Source organism: Pleurodeles waltl, chromosome 4_1 (genome assembly GCF_031143425.1).
Source record: "Pleurodeles waltl isolate 20211129_DDA chromosome 4_1, aPleWal1.hap1.20221129, whole genome shotgun sequence".
Lineage (NCBI taxonomy): Eukaryota > Metazoa > Chordata > Amphibia > Caudata > Salamandridae > Pleurodeles > Pleurodeles waltl.
Genome location: NC_090442.1, coordinates 189551149 through 189573434, shown reverse-complemented (window position 1 = coordinate 189573434; position 22286 = coordinate 189551149). Strand labels below are relative to the sequence as shown.

Below are 22286 nucleotides of genomic sequence, written 5' to 3'. Positions count from 1 at the left end.
CTTGTTGCAAATAGATCTATGTTTGGTGTTCCCAACTTATGAAAGTACTTTTGAAGTACCTGAGGATGAATCTCACATTCGTGTGTTTTTTGGTGATTTCTACTGAGGACATCTGCCAACTGATTGTCTATCCCTGGAATGTACTGTGGTAATAGATGAATTTGAATGTGAATAGCCCATTTCTAAATGTTTTGGGCCAGAAGGGACAGTTGAGATGAATGTGTCCCTCCCTGTTTGTTGAGATAATACATGGTTGTCATGTTGTCTGTCTTTATAAGAACATTCTTCTGTCTGAGAAGAGGTTGAAAGGCTTTGAGGGCAAGAAACAGCTATTAACTCTAAATGGTTTATGTGTAGCTGCTTCTGTTTGACATCCCACTGCCCTTGAATATTGTGATTGTTTAGGTGAGCTCCCAAACCAATCATTGATGCACCTGTTGTAATTATGGTTTGAGGCACAGGGTCTTCAAACGACCGCCCTTTGATTAAATTGCTGCAATTCCTCCACTGAAGGGACATATGTGTCTGGCAGTCTATCAACACTAGATCTTGAAGTTGACCGTGTGCCTGTGACCATTGTTGTGCAAGGCACTGTTGTAAGGGCCTCATGTTTAATCTTGCGTGTGGAACTATTGCAATGCAGGATGCCATCATTCCTAGGATTTTCATGACAAATCTTACAGCGTATTGTTGATTTGGTTGTATAAGTGGAATTAGATTTTGAAAAGCCTGTATCCTTTATGTATTTGGATACGCTAGAGCTAGTTGACTATTTAGGATAGCACCTAAATACAGTTGTACTTGTGCTGGTTGAAGATGTGACTTTTGGTAGTGTATAGAAAAACCTAGGGTGTGCAGGGTTTCTATCACGTAACATGTATGATTTTGGCATTGTGTACAATTGCTTGATTTTATTAGCCAACCGTCTAGATATGGGAAGACATGGATATGTTGTCTTCTTAGGTAGGCTGGTACTACAGCTAAGCACTTTGTGAATACCCTTGGAGCTGTTGTTGTGCCGAAAGATAACACTTTGAATTGATAGTGTTTTCCTTGTATCACAGATCTGAGTTATTTTCTGTGCGCTGGATGGATGGGTATGTGGAAATACACATCCTTGAGGTCTAAGGCTGTCAAGTCTTGTTTTTGTAGCAGTGGGATAACATCTTGCAGAGTAACCATGTGGAAATGTTCTGATAGGATGTACAAATGTAGTGGTCTGAGGTCTAATATTGGCCTGAGGGTGCCATCTTTCTTGGGTATTAGAAAGTATAGTGAATAAACTCCTGTTCCTAGTTGAGACTGTGGAACTACCTCTATTGCTTGTTTGAGTAGAAGAGATTGAACCTCTTGTTGATAACAGAACTGTATGTTCTGGGGTTAACTTGTGATACCTTGGTGGAATATTTGGAGGAATGTTTATCAATTCTAGACAATAGCCATTGCGGATAATTGATAACACTCAGTTGTCTGTGGTGATATTATGCCAATGTGTGTGGAACTGCTGTAATCTTCCCACCACAGGAGATTTGTGGAGTGGAAGGGAGTGAGGGAAGTCACTGTTTTGGTTGTGTTGCGGGCTGTTTAGAGGTTTGGAATTTACCTCTATTTTATATGTGCCTCTAAACCCACCTCGCTGGTACTGGGTTTGATAAGTTGGTTTTGCTTGGGAAGTTGATGCCTCTGAGGGTTGTGGTCTGAAACCTCCTCGAAAATGAGGCTTACAAAATGACCCTCTATATGGTGTAGAATAGAGTGCACCCATTTGCCTTGGCTGTGTCTGAGTCTTTTCGTAGTTTTTCTATTGTTGTGTCTACCTCTGGCCCAAAAAGAGGTTTCTTATCAAATGGCATGGCCTGTTGTATTTCTGGTTTAAAACCAGAGGAGAGCAGCCATGCATGTCTACGAATAGTAACTGCTGTGTTCACACTCCTGGCAGCTGTATCAGCTGCATCAAGGGCAGACCGTATTTGGTTGTTTCTAATAGCTTGCCCTTTCTCCTGTTGTGCCCTCTTCTGGTGCTCTTTTGGGAGATGCTGTATGATACCCTGCATCTCATCCCAATGGGCTCTATCGTAACGAGCTAGAAATGCCTGGGAATTAGCTATCCTCCATTGGTTTGCTGCTTGGGAAGCAACTTTCTTTCCTGCCGGATCACATTTTCTGCTCTCCTTTTCAGGAGGGGATCCATCTCCTGAGGACTGGCTATTTGCCCTTTTTCTTGCAGCACTAACCACTACTGAATCGGGTTGCACCTGATGGGTGATGTAATCAGGGTCAGAAGGTGCAGGTTTATACTTTTTCTCTATTCTAGGCGTTATTATTCTTGCTTTCACAGGCTCATTAAAAATTTGGTCTGCATGCTTTACCATGCCTGGAAGCATTGGGAGGCATTGGTACCTAGAATGGGTTGAGAATAATGTATTAAACAAAAAGTCTTCCTCTAGTGGTTCTGTGTGCACTGCAACCCCATGTTAGGCTGTAGCCCTCGCTATAACCTGATTATATACTGTAGTATCTTTAGGTGGAGAGGGTTTAGAGGGGTAGGTGTCTGGGTCGTTGCTTGGGATGGGATGGGATCAGGGTCGTAAAGGTCCCATGGATCAACAGTGTCTTGTTGTGAATCAAAAGAATGCGTTGGAGAATGCATTGGTGTAGAACTTGTGTGAGGCGAGGTAGGCAGGTGCGGAGAATGAGGAGGAGAAGACTGAGGATGTGCTGGCTTCTCTTTTTATTTTGGCACTTTAGCTGGTGGCTGTGCAGTGCCCAATTCCTCCTGAAATGCCAGCTTTCTCTTTGTTTTTAAAGGAGGTGCTGTGACGATTCTCCTGGTTTCTTCAAGGATGTGTATCCTAGACGGTCTCTCATCCATAATTTGAAGGATTAGTTCAATTTCTGTCTCTTCCTCAGAGGTTTTATCGCTCTCGCAGTCTTTTTGAAAGTCCTTGTTCCTATGTATAACCTGCCTTTTTCGGTGCCGAAGTTGGGTGTTTTTTCGGTATCGAAAATGATGAGGAAGGTCTCTGCTCCGAAACAGTTTTTCTAATTTTCGACTCCGAAAATTGTTGTTCTGTGCTGGAGTCTGAAACAGAGCTTTTAATAGTCTGTGTCGACTCCGAAGTCGGAGGCGTGGCCTTTTTCAGTGCCGAACCAGACGGTCGGTCACTGACCGTCTTTTTTCGGGCCGAACCATGGCCTTCTGGCAGTGGTGTACCCAAGACCTTCTGTTGTTTCTTGTGTGGGGGTGCAGGGGCAGACGTACTCACATGTTGGCCGGCTGTGATGGGTCCGTCTCCCTCATATTCCTGCTCTGACTGTTTGCATTTGTTCCTCTTCTGTAACGTCGAAATGTTTGCCGCTCTTCAACGCCATTTCTAGCCTTCTTGCTCTTCGGTCTCTGAGTTTTTTTTCCGATCAGAAAAATCGACAGGCCTTGCAGTTTTCTTCCCGATGGTCTGGAGAAAGGCAGAGGTTGCAAACTAGATGCTGGTCTGTGAATGGGTACTTAGCGTGGCACCAAGGGCAAAATTGGAATGGAGTCTGATCCATGAGGCTCTCCACGCGGTCGGCCCGAATAGGCCCGAGTTGGGTGCGTTCGCGCCCCGAAGGGCGAACAAAGTTGTTTTCCAACGGTACTGCTGTTTCGATGGAATGCGATTGATACAATACCGATGAAAAGAAAGTTTAAAAAAAAAAAAAAGATTTCCAAATCTAAATCTCGGAGCGAGAGAACACATCCGAACCAGACGGCGGAAAGAAAATCTAACAATGGAGTCGATGACCATGCGCAATGGAACCAAGAGGAGGAGTTACTCGATCCCGTGACTCTAAAAGACTTATCGAAAGAAAAACAACTTTTAACACTCCAAGCCCAACACTAGATGTCGGAATCAATATGCATAGAATGTGTATCTGCAGCTACACATGCCCTTGAACATACATACATACATATTTATCAAAAAACAGTAGTCCATTGCAGCATTTGAGGCAGGCACAAGACCGACAACTACACCAGATTGCACATGCAGCGATCCCGAGAACACAAATAACGGACACATTTTAAAAGCTCCACATACAGAGAGAATGCCCCCCCAGATAAACTATGTTCCAAGTGTTTAAATGAAATTATGATCTGCTCTTTGGAGAAATGGTGATGTTCCATTCATGACATTTCATGATGTACATAGTTGTCATACAATTTGTTCTTTATAAGTGGATTATCAGGAGGGTCCTCTTTCAATATTTCACTTCGGATATCTAATTAGGATTAAGGAGTACACAGCTCATCTACATTACCTATAAGAGGATAATATTTGAAATGATAGATGGATCTTGTGCCTGAAGGGTTATTGCCTATACATATGTAGTCAGCTACATGAATTTGAACACTATTTATGTATGTATGTATGTATGTATGATGTATGTTGAAGAATTTAGTATGTGTGTAATGACTATCAATGTGAAATAGGGTTGTCGGAGCCCTGACTATTTCAATAAGATGTATATATGTAAAAACGATTATGTTAGATGAAGTAAATCTTGTCACAAACAAATTAAATTGTGAAGGGTGTTAATTAATAGATAATGACCAATGTAATATATAGATGCATATATGTAAAAAAGGCAGTTCTTGAAGAAACTGTTTCCTTTACCAGTATTAGTACTGGTCTTAAGATTATTAATTTTAATATGTATACGTATTTTTTTAATGATATAAATATATCAAACGTTCACTTATGTATAATTTTGTAGCCCTCAAGACTTCAAGTGGACGAAACGTGCTGGATTTGGCTACAGTTGGATTTTAATAAATCTACGGAGAAGACTGAAAAATAAAGAATGGATTATACTTCACATTCTCATTTTTTCTACTCAAGGATGAATATTGGACGGTATTCTTCACGTGATGCTTGGCTGATTCAAACTGATAGTACAGATATATAATCCTTATTTATACATTGGGGATATAACCAAATATAAGTGTCTTCTTTTTGGGTGATCTTTGGGAAAGGTGTTGTGTGGGAGGTAAGGGTGAGTTTTTTGTGTTTTTTTTTCATCCTAGTGATCAGTCAGCCTTCAGGTTGCAGACTGCTATATCTGTGGTTTTTCAAACCCAAAACTTGTTAATTAAAACAGAGTTGATCCATAAGATGCACTAAGCAAATCTAGAGTAGAACAGGATAGTTTTGCGTTGTCAATTCCTGAAGCACCATTCTCAAGTTACATGTACCGGTAAGAGGATAAGTGCCAACCTCAAATTTCAAAGTGAGTGGGATTTGTCTAAAAAACTATAATTTTTTTAAATCAGAATTTAGCTACAGGAGTCGGATCTGCCGCAGGAGGTTCCTTAACAGGAACCTGTGGTAAAATTCAGAAGAGGTCGCCACAAACCTTGCAATTTAGTGCTTTCTTTACACAAGTATTCACCCCCTCCTCAACAGGTGACAGAAACCCTAGGATGCCTGGAGGCAGCTTATCACCACGACTGATATCTGTTATCAATTTGTTGACTGCAGCCTGAAGATGACCACTTTCCGACGCAAAATTGAGTCTTCAACGTCAGTTGATCTTTTCACGTTGACATAAGACTGTTTCTCAGAGACCGTGGGTGACTTCCAGCACAGAAAAATACAAATATTCACTAGATGCCAAGAACTGCCAACCATCTTTAAAGCATGCCTTTGCGCCAGTCAAGTGGTGCTGCCGAGGGATCAAAAAGATACAATAAAATGAAAAAGCAAAGTCCCACTAAGCAAACTGTCCTACTCCATCAAGAGGAGATCGCACAATAATCATCTTATACTGTCCAAAATGTTGACTACTTTCTCAAGCCTGATGAGCGCAAAAACAGGACCATGTCTGGTGGTTTGTGATGCGCTGATAAGGGGTGGTATTCACACCAACTTGCAGAGCGAGCTCAGTTGTAAAATTACAACATTTCTTTAGGAGAAGTTGTTTTCCCAATCCGGTCCCGTTCATCGTTGCATGCAACTGCCAACCCTCTAGAAAGGAGGGGAGTGGGGCCTCATTTTACTTGAGCTTCCCGTTTCATTTCTGAACACCCTTTTAACTTGGTATGTTTTATTTTAGGGATAAACAACATACAGTGAAATATTTGTACTAGGCCCAGAGTATTGTCCTTCCATGAGAGATGTGCTAGAAACCATGGAGTGAATTAGCACCCTCAAACAAGATGCTTCAGAGTTACGGAAACACTAAACACTGAAACAGACTACGGCGCAGCACGGGTTTAAGTGCACAAAGTCAGGAAGGAAAAGGTTTAAAAAAAAAAAAAATGAGAGAAGGCAGTGCAGTACTTGAGATTTTCCTAGTGCAAAAGGCTTTACAAAAACCATGGCCATGCTCGCAAAGCGTGAAAAAGCAAATTGGCATGATGGCATCCTCGAAGCGAGGGGTGTTGAGCAGCACCTTACAGCAAATTCAACTCATGGCAAGTGTTCATTTTACCTGTTTCCATCGCGGCACAGGTGCAAGCCGAGCTTGCTCCCTCTGGTTCAGGAGTCGCTCCTGATAAGGCAGAAGAGTTTGCTGCTCACCGGTCGTGAAATGAGACAGAGGCGATAAATAGGAATTAAAATACAACAGAAGAGCAAGGTAAAACAAGGGTGATGCAGGGTAGAAAACAAAATATTGAGGGATAGCAGGAAATATCAATAACATCGATGTACAAAACATGTGGGTAAATATTTGCATATTATAGGCCAACTTTCACTAGGTTTGTAAGAATGCAGTGGTCCTAAAAAATACTTATTCACTTTCTCTGCACCTACAGACATAAACGGAGTTTATCCTAATTTGGGAAGCTTTAGAACACTTTCCATTACGAAGTACCAGGTAAGTCTGTTTCTATTTCGCCTCCTAGTCCCCATCGCGTGCTCTGCTTGCACATACGTTTAATCGATATGCAGATATTCAGTTACAGAACCTGCAATGCTGAAAAATGTCAAACTCATGGAAAAACGCTTCAGCTCCACTTCACCACCACCGCGTGGCACTTCACGAGCTCCGGAAGGCTGCGGCCTCGCGCCACTGGCAAGGCCTTGACGTCGGTAAAGACGGAGCCCTTGGAACTTCCAGGGACCGACCTGAAGCATGTTTATAGACTGGTACGGGACACTGTCCAAGTGACCAGCGTTATTTCTACCGGGCGGTGATTATTCTTCAAGTGAGATGGTTTAAAAATGATGCGTAAAAACGCAACCGATTCGGCTCTAAATTAAAACTGTTTTAATGTTCGTCGTTCTTGGTGTCGTCGAAGAAAATGTTGCGAGCCCCAGTGCTTTCAATGGACATATAGAAGTGCAGGTACTCTATACTCCGATCACCTGTTTGCTCTTGAGAAATGTCGGTACTCATCCTTTGTAGTGTATTGCAAGGGCGCTGAGAAGTGCAGGTACTCTCCCAGTCGAATTAAAGTGCAGGTATTCAGTAACAGACAGTACCTGCCCGTTTAATGCACTGGTAAGCCCTACAGTGTGAATACTAAATATTCAGTGACAAGCGTACGCAATCGATGCAAACCTTTCAGTGACTACAAATGAATGAAAACTCCCCTTAAGAGTGCAGCGCACTCACTCCGCTCCGACTGTTTGTGTGCAGGCAGCACCAGCAGCAGGCATGTAACTCTGCAGCCAAAGTAAATTTTTCAGTTCACGTCAGGTAATTATCCATTTTCAACAAATTAATTGTTTTAAGAGATCTGTTATAGCATTTTAGTTTCTTTTTTATCACTTTGTATTTCAGATGTTTTTTGTTTGTATTTTTTTTGCCTGTTTACAGTAAATTTTCTGTTCCAAAATCTGAAGGTCTAAGGCCCATCACTCACCCACAGTCCCAATCTCCGACCTCGCAGGCGTGTGTGTGTGTGAAAGTTGGTCATAGACGACCATGAATTATCCAGGAATCTTCCGCCTCAAGCCCTCTTCATCCCCAAGACGCCACCTGCAAATCTGCAAGGCCAGTCAGGTTGCTGCTCTCTAGGTTGTCATTCATTCCTTCCTCTGTCCAAACCTCCCCGGGTAATTCACGCTTTAAACTGAATAAACTGCCCCGTGTAGGGCTGCCCTCGCACACACTGAAATAACGGGGAACCCGGAGGGCTCCCTCAGCAGGCACGAGCAGGCCGTGTAGCGCCCGCTGCCTGAATGCTCAGCCTCGCCATCCAGCAGTCACCCCTGGCCCACGGAGGGACGGTGCTTGAGAGCATGGGGCGCAGTACAGGAGCTGGGTTAAGGTCAGCCCCATTCAGTCTTCAGCAAAGTATTTACTACTAATTAGACGTAGACAAGTCTAATTCTGTATGGCGACTCTACACTGGCTATTTCAAAGAAGTTCTTGGACGCCCAGAACAAACAATATCTTGAAAGGTATGTTTAAATCACTGTTAGTAAATGGCTATAGCCTCACAGCTAGTACATTATTAACAATATGGTAAAGTCTATGCTTACTTTGAAATTAAGAAGGTTGCTCACTGAAATGAAGAACTCTCGTTAGAGCTCTGACAAGAGCATATCGAAACAGTTTTAATAAATTTCAAACTAATGGTGGTTATCCTATGGCCTTACACACGAAAGAAATGTGTTCTATTAGCTTCTAAATTACACACTAGTGGCGTATTTCCTGATTTCAAACTTTAAGAACCATTGCCCTTACACAGGCTACGGTAAAAAGTGGTGATCAAGTGCAGATCTAGAAACCACAACACCAGACTACAGCACAAACAGTTCGAATGCAGCCGGGTGACTAGGTGGAGTAATATCAGCCCGGGTTTGTTTTGAATGGAAATATTAGTGAAATGTATCACAACATGCAACAGATTGAGTTCTCTAGATTGAGGACACTGTTGAAGTATTACAACCACAAATATTTATTGGGGGGGAGAAACCGCCGAGCTCACCAGGTTCATGGAATGCATGTTGTCATAGTTTTAGGCAGTTGGCTAAATATTCAAAAGGAGAAAAAGTTTCTTCAACAAATACAAGTTTTGTTTGACAGACTCAACAATTTTTTTTTTTTAATTTAAATTTGTTAATGATCATATTTTATTTATATGTGTTTAAGTTTACTGCGGTTGCATAGATAGAAAAAAATCAAATATGCGTTCATTTATTTCATCAGCTGATGTCTGTTAGTGTAGACAGCAGTACAGAATGCAGTCACATCTATCTATAAATTCTGTGTGATAACTGCGTGACTATTATTGACAACATACTTAAATAGTTATTACCCAGAATAAATTGCTTGCGTAACCTACACAATGGTATATAATAAAAATATACCTACGTATCTATAGAATACGTCCATTGTGGCACAGTGAGTGATAACGTAAAAGGAGTATTGGATTATGATTCGTATAAAAACTTTATGGAACTTTATTGTGAAACTGTTTATGGTGCATGCTGACTTTTCCCTCTGTGTTGAAGTGGGCTAACGCGCGCCGTCAATCTGGCATCTGCATGGCGCACTCAAGACTCAGCAATGGGAATAACTAAATAAGGTAAGGAACATTTCATAGAGCAATTTGTGATATTACCGCTGATGGGTAACTTCTGCATTCCTTATATCTGTCAACTATTACTGCTACATACATAACCAACACCAGGAGCTGCTCTATGACATCTCACAACTCCTCTGATGTGAAATGTATTCCATTTAAAAGGTGGCCAACTATTGGTGACATCAGTTTCACCCCACACAGTTTCAATGCTTCCAGCAGGGCACACACAGGAAAGGATGGAGCGAATTCAACAACAGACATCAAAGAATGTCAATAGAAATCAAAGAAAGCCATCCACATAGGTGACAGGCTAGTCATAAGACATCTGAAGGAGCTAATGTATCCATCAGAAAAACTTTAGCAAATGTAAATCTTTTCTTCTAAAAGATACCTGATGACCACCTTCTTTAACCAAGCCATTTCAACAGCCCCCTCCAACAGGTATGATATGCGCTTTACGAATGTAAAATTAATACTGCAAAAATGCTGTATGGAAAGATCCCTATTCCACACCACAACGGCATCAGCACATTCAGAGACAAAGTTAGAGAAGATGCTGGCCGAACAGTAAAGGGAACACACAAATATTGTTATAGTTACCTATGTAGAGTGCAGCTATAACTGCAAATTTGTTTTTCCCCATAAACCATGTTTAGACTCTTGCCAAATTACCTGTCTCCGTAAACCTGTGTTTGGGGCAGGTGCATTTTCTTCAAACTTGGCAAGAAGTTGGGTAGCCATGGACTTCACCTTGTTCTGATTCCCAATAGCAGCATCAATCCTCCTTTCAGTTAGTGCACTGACAAGAGTCGGCCTCTCTTCGCGGAAACTTCGTGGGACTTCATCCTGATATCCAAAGGCAAATGAAATGATTTATATTGGAAACACCAACTTTTAGAAGAACATACAGCGTTATAAATGAAATAGTTTTCTACTGTAACACTGCTGCATTGCAAGCCTTACCCTCACTTCTCAATCAGTAAAAGACGACTCAATACCCACGCCTAGAGGGTAGTCTGACCTACAGAGTAACATCAAACTTTTTAAAATGCATTTGAAAAGCCCTCTAACTTGGAAACACACATTGAAAGTTAGCAAATGTTGAGAATTACATTTACAAAGCTATGGTTCTAGTTTCAAAACTCTCTCTTATTTATGAAAAGTCTACAATAGTAAAGCATATGTAGGCCTTACAATTCGAGTACAAAAGCATTTTTTTTTACATTTACACAGAGATGAGAGTGAGTTGGACGATTCATTTTATTGCATGGGCTGAGGGATGATCGACAAAGCCAAATGATGAAGTCTGCCCCAGATAAGTAGGATTTTTTTTTACTATAAGCTGATTTAATATCCTAAGTCATCAGATCTTAACCTTTTGACTTTCACGGATCCCACTGACTCACTTTTCTAAGCTAAGGATGTCTCCCTAACACATTTCTTTGCTATGAACCTGAAAAAATACGCAAAACTACAGAAACGAGTATATATCAAATATAAAAATTATGAAATAGTTTCTTTAATTCACAAACAAAAATATCTACGAAAATCAAAATTGTAAATAGAAAATTGAAGCTTTTGAAAATGTAGTTTTATTTTTAAAATTAACAATACACATATTACTTTGACTTTTTGCTCTTAATGCATTCTCTTTTTGGCTGTGCATATTAGTGCTTCGACTGAGGCCACCAATTGTTCATACTAATAGTTTCAGCGCATGTGCTACTAAGGATGCCAACTTAATGTTTAGCCATCAATTTTAAATTCCTTCACATTTACAGAGTATTTTAAAATTTTAAATCTTGTTTTTTGTGTGCATATGATGTATTCATCCACTAATATCTGCAACCTGGGTGTGTATCCCATACCTCCAGGGGTCCACAGACAAGTTAAGAACCATTGTGCTAGATGTCTTGACTACTTCAAGGGGTTCTCAGGACCAGGTGTGAAAGTGAATCTCTTTCTCCATATTTAATCTTTCCAAAACCCATTAAGCATGAAACAGAAATCACTGAGGCCCCTGTGGTTCATACATATTTTCCAAACACTCATCTAACAACTGTGCTTTCACCATATACATATATTTCTGATCAGAAAACATAATTCTTCTCAAAAGTGACTGTGGGCTGAGGACATCGAGGTAAAATTGCCAGTCAATTCGAGCATGGTACAATTGAATCAAACAACCTTTGCCCGCATTACCTCAATTTCTCAACTGAGAGACCGAGAAGACATTTATTTTAACAAAACAAATATCTAAATACATTATAAAACATGGTGAGGAAAGAGTAACAAATAAACCTTGTCTTTACAGCGTAGCAGATCCCAAAAATCTCCAATTGCTTTTGTTCAGCAGACAACATAGTGGTTAAATTCCTCAAAACCATGCAAGTATTCATTTATAGTCAAAGAACTTACTAAGTAAGAGTAAAATGGATGGGTTGAGTAGGTGAGAGGCCACAATATAACTGAAGGTGGCGAGATTAGGGAGAAGAGGATAAGTATATTCATGCATACTGGTGCACTTAGGCGAGCCTAGATAATTTTATTACACCAAAAAGGACACTTTTACTCATGACCTTTAGTGGGAATACCATACTATTCAGAGTCCACGTTGAAGAAATTCCATTGATGAATTCCAAGCACCTAGCTTAGTAGATCGTAACCCACAGAGCATGAATTTTCCTTATGTTAGTAGGTAGTAATTTGAGGATGATTGCCTCAATCCACATAGAAAGACAGGATCAAGCCCGGGATTCAACTTTCTATTAACAAGCTTAGACAGACTTCCAAGTGACAAATTACAAACTGACGTAATTGACCGCTGAGGCAGCTTTCCATTTTTTTAGTGTTAGGGTGCATGAAATGGTTGTGGGGCCTTACTGAGCAGTACACTCGCAAACACCGGTCAGGGCCCAGTCAGGCTTGTTTATGTAACCTCAAGCTCAATCCTGGATGGCTGTGAGCGGTAAGGCTTGGCAAATTATCTTAGTGTGAAGCATCTGACAGCACCAACCAACGAAATCAGATAGTCACACAACACCAAAGAAATCAGACACAAATTTATAAAAATAAACTATATTTTTAATGAATTTTTAGATACCTTAATTAATAAAATCCAACAGAGGGTTCCGGAGATACAGATTTTAGAAGATATTATCACTTTTAAATGTAACCGAAAACAAGTATAGGTCAACAAAATGTTAGCAAACTTTTCAAAAGTTTGGAAAAGTTGGTTAAACTTTCTAGGCCAGGGGTTGGTGACCAATTCTGACTAGATAGAGGTTTAGCAGGGCAAAGTGGACACTTTGGAAAGTTACCTGGCCACCAGAGCGTTTTTAAGGCTAGTTCCAAACTTTACAGGACGACCGCCATAGACATCAATGGAGTAGTCCTGATGATGATGATGATGATGATACAGGCAAAAGACGCTCAAAAGGATGCTTTGGTTGTGGTTCGGTGGATGAGGGTTTCTTTGTGGTTGCTCCTTGGTCCACGGATGAAGGACGACTCTGGCCACAGAGATCAGGGTCCCTTTAAGCCCTCTACTTTGCAGTAGCTGGCCACCCGATACTGGGCTACTGGTCTCTCTGCACCACGGTTGAGGTGACATCCTCAGGTGGGGGCTAGTGTCCCTTGGGTGTGATAATTCAGGACTTGGGCAGCACTCCCTGCTCAGGCCTACTCAGGTCCAACTTTTGGCTATCTCGGATTTGTCCTTTTTGGGATGTCTACCAACTTGTTCGTTTGGGTTTCTTCTCTTCAGCTCTTGTTTAACAGTTGGGTCCAGGAGATCAGCGGACTGATCCTTGGAGTCACTGCTTTGATCTGGGGCCGGGAATCAACTTTTCCCAGAGCCAGGAGCCACAGACACAGTCCAATCTTCAATAGCCTAAACTGTAGCAGGTGATGTCTTCTGATGGTGCAGCCTCTCTTTGTGCGATTCCAAAGGCATCTTGGGAGTCATCCTTCGGTCCTCTCAACAAATCCAACGTGATCGGAGGGGCAGGGTGCCATATTTACCCCCTAGTCACTAGCCAAAGGGCTACTGGGTCCCCTCCTACTTGTTGATGAAGGTCTTGTGATGTGTGGAACCTGGCTATCCCAGATTGCCACATTACTCGCCCCTTTCAGGATGGCACTACCCTGCTCTGGTTGTCAGGAGCTTGGTAGCCCACTCTTATGGTGGGGCTAACAGAGGGCTACGCGCCCATGAAACAAACTGTTTGTAGGTGAACTCTCTCTCTCTGACCAGGTCACCACTTATGATAGTAACCAAAGGCTACATCCCTCGCAAAGGTGGCTTCCCCTTTGCAGCACGTCTCTTGGGCTAACACCTTGTGTGGCCATCCTCGGAGAGGAAGAAAAACATTCTGCAGCAACTGCCTTTGTTCCTGAGCCCGGGAGTCGTTCATACGTCTCCCTAGGCTGGCAGAAAGCTGTGGGCTAGCTGGAGAACGGAGTGGGAACTTTATAAAAGTTGCTAAACTTTAATTGTGGTACTAAATTTGAGCTGGGCATCGGGTCAGGTTTAATGCCATGATTAATTTGATACCTTATATGACCCAGTTAGGGAGTCCCATTTAGAAGTTAGCCTGACTGGGGTACCAACCGGTAATCCTGTGTTGCCAATGGAGCTACTAACTTATCCACAGCAAAACAACAATTTAGAAGAGTTACTGTTAAGACACATGAAAGTTATATGTCCTACTTAACAATAGACAGCGGTCTGCTACAGGGCTCTATAGGCCTTCCTTAGGGGACACCTGCATATATAGGTAAGGGAAAGGATGGCTTGGCCATTGGTTTGAATGACAAATTCGAACTGGTAGTGTAAACACTGTCCATCCAGTCTGCAGTGGCAGGCTGGGAGCCATTTTGTACTTTGTCACACACAGGTTGGCACAAACACTGTGGCAGCCCTGAGGGAATTCTGTGCCTTCCATGCCCTGAGTACCATATACAAGGGTCTTATAAGTAAGTCAGTCCTTGCCAATTGGGTGAAACCAATTCAACATGCAATTTGTATGGTGTCAGAACACTGTTACTGAGGTTTGGTTAACAGGCCTCAGTGCACTCACACCAAAAACCAGCAGGATCAGTTCAAAGTTTTAGGATGAACATGCAAAAAAGAATAATTTCCTTACACATTCTATGTATGTTAGCCATTTCCAAATATTAAACAATCTTAATCTGATTTTGAATGAAAGTGTACCTATATACTCAATTATCTTTGAGGTTTAGATATATATTTATCAATATTTAATAGATGATGCAAAACAATCTATTTACTGATCCTTCAGATCAAAAAAGTTCCCATGAGTTACAGTACATGAATCTGTTACGTTGTTTACATATCTTTTTCAAATTTAACAGCATAAAACCATCATAAGATCATACAAACCAAAGGAATCCAGTATTGTAGTGTAAAGAGCACACTTGATGCAATTCACACTTCTCTGGCTTTATTTCAGGGAAGAAAATAAGTTACTTACCTGTAACTGTAGTTCTCCAGTATTGGAATCTTTCATAGATTCACATGCTTGAATCATTCCCCGTCGTCGAGATGGGAGTCCCGGTACAATTTTTGCAAGTAATGTTAAAACATATTGAAGAGAAAAAGGCCCTAGGCCTCTTCAATTTCATAGTCTGAGTCATTTTGTGAAAAGGACCAAACCTGATCCTCCACCAATCAGGCGACAGCACCCTTCAGAACCTCCTGAGAGAAGCTCTAGCACCTCAAATTTTCCAAGCACAAGTGCTTATATTATGTTGAATATATGTATAAATAGAAAGAAAGAGGTGAAGTGAGCTTCTCCGGGGAGGCGGATGGGTCGCATGTGAATCTATGAAAGATTCCAATACTGGAGAACTACAGTTACAGGTAAGTAACTTATTTTCTTACTCCAGTATTGGAACTTTCATAGATTCACATGCTTGAATCAGAGTAGAAAGCAATAACTATGCACATTGTAAAATGACATCTTTAATAAACAAAATATCTTAAACCACAAAACCTTATCATCATGCATAAATCGATAAAGTATATAAGTATACTGACATATGTCTATATATATATATATATATATATATATATTTATATATACATAAATATAACTATCTACTTATCTCTAAAATATATAGATATACCTGTGAAGATACATGATGAAATTTGAAGAACAAAACGGTAATAGAAATCATCATAAGACACTACTGTAACATGATCAATGCCTGAAAACCCGCTTACTTATGGGATTATGATAGCGCTCTCTTATCCTTACATGCATTTCTGTTTTTTTTTTTTTTTTAAACAATGTGCATACCTGTTCTAGGATGGAGGAATGTAGGAGAAATGGCTCACCTTCACCTGAAGAGATTCCTGAGAACCGCCTGGCCCACTGCTACCTCTCCGTGCGAGAGGGACTCCAAGCAGTAGTGCTTAGTGAAGGTATGACAGCTTTTCCATGTTGCTGCCCTACATATGTCTTGTAGTGGCACTCCGGCAAACAGTGCCGCTGACGATGAGACTTTTCTTGTTGAGTGAGCATGCACAGATGACTGCAAAGGTTTGCCCGCTGCCTGATGGCAAAAGCGAATAGCAGAGGCGATCCATCTAGAAATACTCTGCTTGGATAGCGGGCACCCCTTCCTAGGAGCACTGTATGCCACAAATAGCTGATTAGAGCGCCGAAAAGATTTAGTCCTGTCCAAATAAAATTGAACGCATCTTTTCACGTCTAAAGAGTGTAATGCCCTCTCCGCCAGAGTAGATGGATGAGGGAAAAAAGACTTGAAGACTAAAGGTTCGTTCATGTGAAAGTCTGACGGAACCTTTGGAATAAAATGCGGGTTAGTGCGCATTAATAGTCTATCTTGTTTAAGCTGCAGGAATGGCTCTTGGATGGACAGCGCTTGCAACTCACTGACCCACCTAGCTGATGTAAGAGCTATCAATAAGGCAAACTTCCACAACAAGTATTTGAGGGAAGCACGGTGGATCGGTTCAAATGGATGCTTCATCAGTTGTGCCAAAACAATATTCAAATTCCACGAAGGAGGTGGTGGTCTGAAAGGAGGGTAAACCCTGAAAAGCCCCTTTAGAAATCTCTTAATCAGCCGAGAAGAGAAGAGCGAGGGTGTGTCATCTGAACATCTGTATGCAGCTATAGCTGCTACATGAACTTTAATGGACGAGTGTGCTAGGCCAGATTGAGATAACTGTAAGAGATACGGCAATATTTCTTCTGGTGGTGAGAGTAGAGGGTCGATTTGACGCTGATGACACCAGGCACAGAATCTTTTCCATTTACATGGATACGTCTTGTTAGTGCTATCCGCTCTGGCCTTTGACAAAATATCCCTGCAGTCCTGCGGGATGTTCAAATGCACAAACTCTCTGTGGTGAGGATCCATGCTGATAACCGCATTGACTGCGGATCGGGGTGCCGAACTTGGCCGTTGTTCATTGTTAGTAAATGAGGTAACGGCTCCAGTGGAATGAGGTTTGACTGACAGAATGAGGAGCTCCGTGAACCAATGTTGGCGCGGCCAGTACAGGGCTATCAGTATGAGAGTGCACGGTTCTGTTTTCATCTTCGTGAGGACCCTTGGGATCAATGGAATGGGAGGAAAGGCGTAAGCAAAGATGTCTGACCAGACTATCGAAAACGCATTCCCCCAAGATCCCTTTTGGTGATGCCAACTTGCGAAGAACTGGCATTTGACGTGGTCCTTCTTCGCAAACAGATCCACTGTTGGTGTTCCCCACTGGGAAAAAATCTGGTTCAGTACTGTCTGGTCTAGCTCCCACTCGTGGCAGTCCGATTTCTGCCTGCTGAGTGCATCTGCTGCCTTGTTGTTTATTCCCGGCAAGTGTACCGCCGATAGTGTGATGCCTTGCTGCGAGGCCCAGTTCCAGATCGCTTGGGCTTCCCTGGAGAGGGTGAGAGATCTTGTACCTCCTTGTTTGTTGAGATAGTGCATCGTAGTGGTGTTGTCCGTTCTTATCACCACTCGCGATCCAGAGATTTTTGGGAGAAACGCTTGTAAGGCAAGGTGCACTGCCCTGAGTTCTAGCCAATTGATATGCATTGATGCCAGATGGATTGGCCATTTGCCACTTATTTTTAGGTCCTGTAATACTGAGCCCCAGCCTTCCAGTGAGGCATCTGTTATGGTCCATGGGGCTGGCTGTTGAAGAAACGAGAGACCAATTGACAGATGATGCTTTTGAGACCATCATTTGAGAGTTTTGATCATTATCGGAGTTATTTGTATCTGGTCTTCGAAAGTGCCTGATACTTGGAGCCATTGACTGTTTAGCTGCTCCTGCAAGGGGCACATCTTTAGCCGACACAGAGGGATCAGAGGTATGCATGAAGACATCATGCCCAACAGTGATTTGAAGAGACGGACAGTAACCTTTCGTCTATTTGTATGAACTCCCTAGGGTTAGTAATCTTTGTTGTCTCTAACGTGGGACATGCCATGCCGGATTCCGTGTTCAGCTTTGCTCCCAGAAAAGTAATACTGCGTACTGGTAGAGGGTTGGACTTCTCCCAGTTGATTGTGAATCCGAGATTGGTCAGTAAGGAAATGCACTTTCTTGTTGACTTGTGTGCTCCTGTGTAAGTCTTTGGCTTTATTAACCAGTCGTCTAAGTATGGAAAAACCTGGTGCTTTCTTCTCCTGAGAAAGGCTGCGACTGGTGCTAGGCATTTGGTAAATATTCTTGGGGCTGATTTGAGTCCGAAGGGAAGGACGCGATATTGATAATGGCTCCCGGCTACGGTGAATCTCAAATACTTTCTGTGGGCAGGGTGGATGGGTACGTGGAAGTATGAGTCTTTGAGGTCTAGTGATGACATAAAATCTCTTTGATTGAGACGCAGAAGGACGTCTTGCAGGCTGATCATTCGAAACGATTGCTTTTTTAGGTATACATTTAGTTGCCTTAAATTGAGGATCAGCCTCCAATCCTTCCACTTTTTTCGAATGATGAAGAACCTGGAATAAAATCCTGTTCCTCGTTGAGCCCGAGGCACCTTCTCTATAGCTCCCTTGAGAAGCAGCTTGTTGACTTCTTCTTTGAGTTGCTGAGGATATCTTGAAGGAGTCCTGCGGGGAGGGATGGAGGGAGGTATCTGGATAAATTCTAAAGTATGGCCCCGTTCCACTAATTGTAGGACCCACTTGTCTGACGTATTGGTTTGCCATTGACTGAGGAATAAGGAAATTCTCCCGCCCAGGGTGACAGGAGGAGGACTGAGCGTAGCCGGCGCCTCGAAAACATCAGGTTCTACGAGCTGAATCTTTGGCCGGGCGGGTTGAACGTCCACGGCCTGCCGGTCTACTATAGGCTGGTTGAGTCGGTTGCCTTTGAGAGTAGAATGGACGATATTGTTGTGAAGATGATGGATAGGAAGAATATCTCTGTTGTTGATATACCCCTCTGTAAGAGGGTTGGCCACGCCCCCTAGGACGAAAGGACGATCTTCGATATTGCAGGGTCCCTAATGACCTTGCCGTGTCCGTTTTGATTTACTGTAGGGCTTCGTCCACATGTTTCCCAAATAGCGCTTGGCCATCAAAGGGTAAGTTTAGGATTTTATTCTGGACTTCTGGGCGAAATGAGGTGGCTTTAAGCCAGCCCTGTCTTCTTAATACAGCAGCACCTGCAAGCTGTCTGAAAGCAGTGGTCGCTATATCCATTGCACAGTCTAAGCTCTGCAGACGTGCGTTGACCTTCTTGTACAATCTTATTTGCATCAGATTTTACGTCTTCTGGCAGTTGATTAATAAAAGGTGCAATATCCGCCCAAAGTTGTCTGTCGTATCGAGACAAAATAGCCAAGGAGTTAGCAGCTCTAAGCACTAGGCTGGCCATAGACGAAAATCTTTTCCCTATGTTATCTAGCCGCCTACCCTCCTTGTCTGGGGGTGCGGAAATTGGGGCAGAAGGATTTTTTGATCTTCTTTGAGCTCCCTGAGCTACTACTGAATCCGGAGGAGGATGTCCTGTCAAGCATGTTGGTGCATCATCAGGAGCTTTGTATTTCTTATCCAGACGTGGCAAAACTGCCGTGACTGTTGCTGGATTATTCATGACTTTAAGGCCCTCTTCCCACAGGTAGTTCACCATTGGGATAGAGCGCACAGACTTTTGAAAGGGCTCTTTAAAATCATATAGGAAACAATCTGTTTGCTTCGTAGGTAGCGGTAAAGCAAAACGATTGGCTGCCCTCTCTAGGAGATTGTGAAAACCTCCAATGTCTTCAGGTGGGGATTCCACCTTCGAATGAGAAGGAGAAGATGGAGCAGGAATAATGTACTCGTCCCACTCTGAGTGAGTGTCTATGAGCTCTCCTTCTTCCTGATTTCCTTCTGAGATGTCGGTGTCTTGGGGAATTGTCATGTCCGAAGTGGCCACATCTGTGAGATGCAAAGACGTTGGTCTTTGATGTGGAGTAGAAACACCAGAAATAGGCGATGGAGGAGGCTGTTCTCCTTGTGGAGGAAACCTTCTGTTGTAATCCACTAACATCGCTCGAAGGCCAGTAAGCAGGTCGGAAGGAATATACGCTCCCTGCTGATACTGCTGATGCTCAGAGTAAGCCTGGGAATCTTAAGCTTCCTCATACTCCTCCTCTTCCTGGTATTTTACATTCAATTCAGAAGGGCTGTGGGCTGTTCCAAAAGGCCTGTCTTCATCTGAATCTTCATCTCCCTCCAAAAGATGTACTGGCACCAGGGAGGATACCTTACTAGCTGATGTGTGGGTTGGAGTTAACTTTTCTCCTCTTTTTTGATGTTTTTCGGACGTGTAAATCGACTTTGTCATGGACGGTGCCGTCGACGCTGGACGCACAGGTATTTTAATAGCAGAAAGCTTCGCCGACGAGTCTACGGACCACGAAGTCGTCGACGACGGTAGGGCTGACACTGACATCAGCGCCGTCGACGATGACGAGGTGTAGACGGTCGTCGACGCTGATGTCGTCGTTGCAGTTCTCGTCGACTGTGGTGTACTTGTTCTCGTGGATGATGTCGCAGACGGAGCCGTTGACGATAGAAATCCTGAAGTAGCTGTTGTCGTCGGCAATGCGCCCACCGACGGTGCCGTCAACGGGGAATCCGTCGACGAGGCCTTTTTTCCAGTCACAGAGGATGGCTTTTTGAAAGGCACAGATGGTGGAACAGATGAAGATTTCCTGTGCCTCTCAGAACTGGAAGAATGTCTTTTCCCCTCTTTACTTGAGAGTTTAGTTGGGGAAGAAGATGGGCTGCGACCCTTATAAGACCCTGAAGCAGTCTTTTTGAGGGCTTTTCTTGAGATTTGTGAGGGAGATCTAGAGCGTGATCTTGCCCTTTTAGCTGATCTCTTAGATGTTGATGATTCCTCACTCTCAGAACCAGAAACTGGATCCTTCCTATGTTTTAGTTTCTGCAGCCATATTAATAATCTGCCTTCTCTATCTTTTAAGGTCTTAGAAGAAAAAGTACGACAAATCTTACAGTCCTTGGCTGAATGATCTGGGTACAGGCAGTAAATGCAGTCTTGATGAGGGTCTTCAGAATTAAGTCTTTTCTTCCCACAAGTCTTGCAGTCTCTGAAAAGACTCTTCTTTTCCTTGTCAGACATAGTTGAAAAATAGCTGACAAATCCAAATAAATGAGTTTCTCAGAGAGAAAAAGAGCTGAAAAAAGGTGTGAAGACAGAGCAGAGCTCTGAGGAGACTCCCTAGCACGACGTGCGGTAGAAAATCTGAGGTGCTAGAGCTTCTCTCAGGAGGTTCTGAAGGGTGCTGTCGCCGGATTGGTGGAGGATCAGGTTTGGTCCTTTTCACAAAATGACTCTGATAGACTATGAAATTGAAGAGGCCTAGGGCCTTTTTCTCTTCAATATGTTTTAACATTACTTGCGAAAATTGTACCGGGACTCCCATCTCGACGACGGGGACTGATTCAAGCATGTGAATCTATGAAAGTTCCAATACTGGAGTAACACTCATTCCATGCACAAGCATTCAGAAGGGTCACAGCTGACCCTACAAGGGATGAGGTAGGACCAAAACTACCTTGGGAGGTTACACTTAGTGCTTCAAGCAGCATTCTCCCACTGTGGGATGAGGCTTCCTATAACCTCATGTTAGAAGCAAGTTAGTAAGTAATACGCAAACAACAAAAATTCATATCCTGAAACAGACTATTTTGCTTTGGAGGTTTAATAAATACATTTGATTATTTGTTTGCAAAATTGATCAAATACTAATATCTATTTCTATTTTAATGCAATTACTCAAAGGACACCTGTTTTTGTAAATAAGTACCCATGCATGAGAATTAATGAGATAAAGGGGAATTTAGGAATCACAAGATGTTACGAGATTATTGAAACAGAAGAGTTTTAAAGACTTACAGAATCTTTAAAAAAAATTGGGTTTCACACAAATCATAGAAATTACATTGTTACAGGCTTGCTCAGTGATTACTGAAAAAGCAAGTTTGGTCTCATGGAATTTTTATCACATTTACCAGGTTGGGAGCAGATGAATGCAGCAATCTGGCAGGCAAATATCCTTCAAACATTGTGGATACATAATTAGAGCAGACGCGTGGGCCAGCTAAATCCTAGTGGCATCTGGGCATCTTAATTGTTTTGGTTAGCTGGAAAGCAGTGCCTCTAGCACATCTCAGTGTTCAAAGACATCCCTCATCCAGTTTGATGAAGATGGGTTGGCCTTGAGCCTAACACTTGTATTTAGATCTT

The 22286-nt window shown here is 42.4% G+C and overlaps 1 protein-coding gene across 21 annotated transcripts in view; it reads right to left on the bottom strand.

Moving 5' to 3' along the window:
• The window catches only part of MICAL3 (microtubule associated monooxygenase, calponin and LIM domain containing 3), a 1349174-nt gene that overhangs the window by 767409 nt on the left and 559479 nt on the right, over positions 1 to 22286 (bottom strand). For 15 of the 21 annotated variants that reach the window (XM_069228050.1, XM_069228034.1, XM_069228033.1 and 12 more), the window contains 2 exons: positions 10190 to 10363; positions 6469 to 6549 (listed from right to left, as the gene is read on the bottom strand). In XM_069228050.1, the coding sequence (XP_069084151.1) occupies positions 6469 to 6549; positions 10190 to 10363 (255 nt within the window). The remainder of the gene's footprint in view (positions 1 to 6468; positions 6550 to 10189; positions 10364 to 22286) is intronic. The other 6 variants (XM_069228049.1, XM_069228052.1, XM_069228048.1 and 3 more) reach the window with 1 other exon arrangement.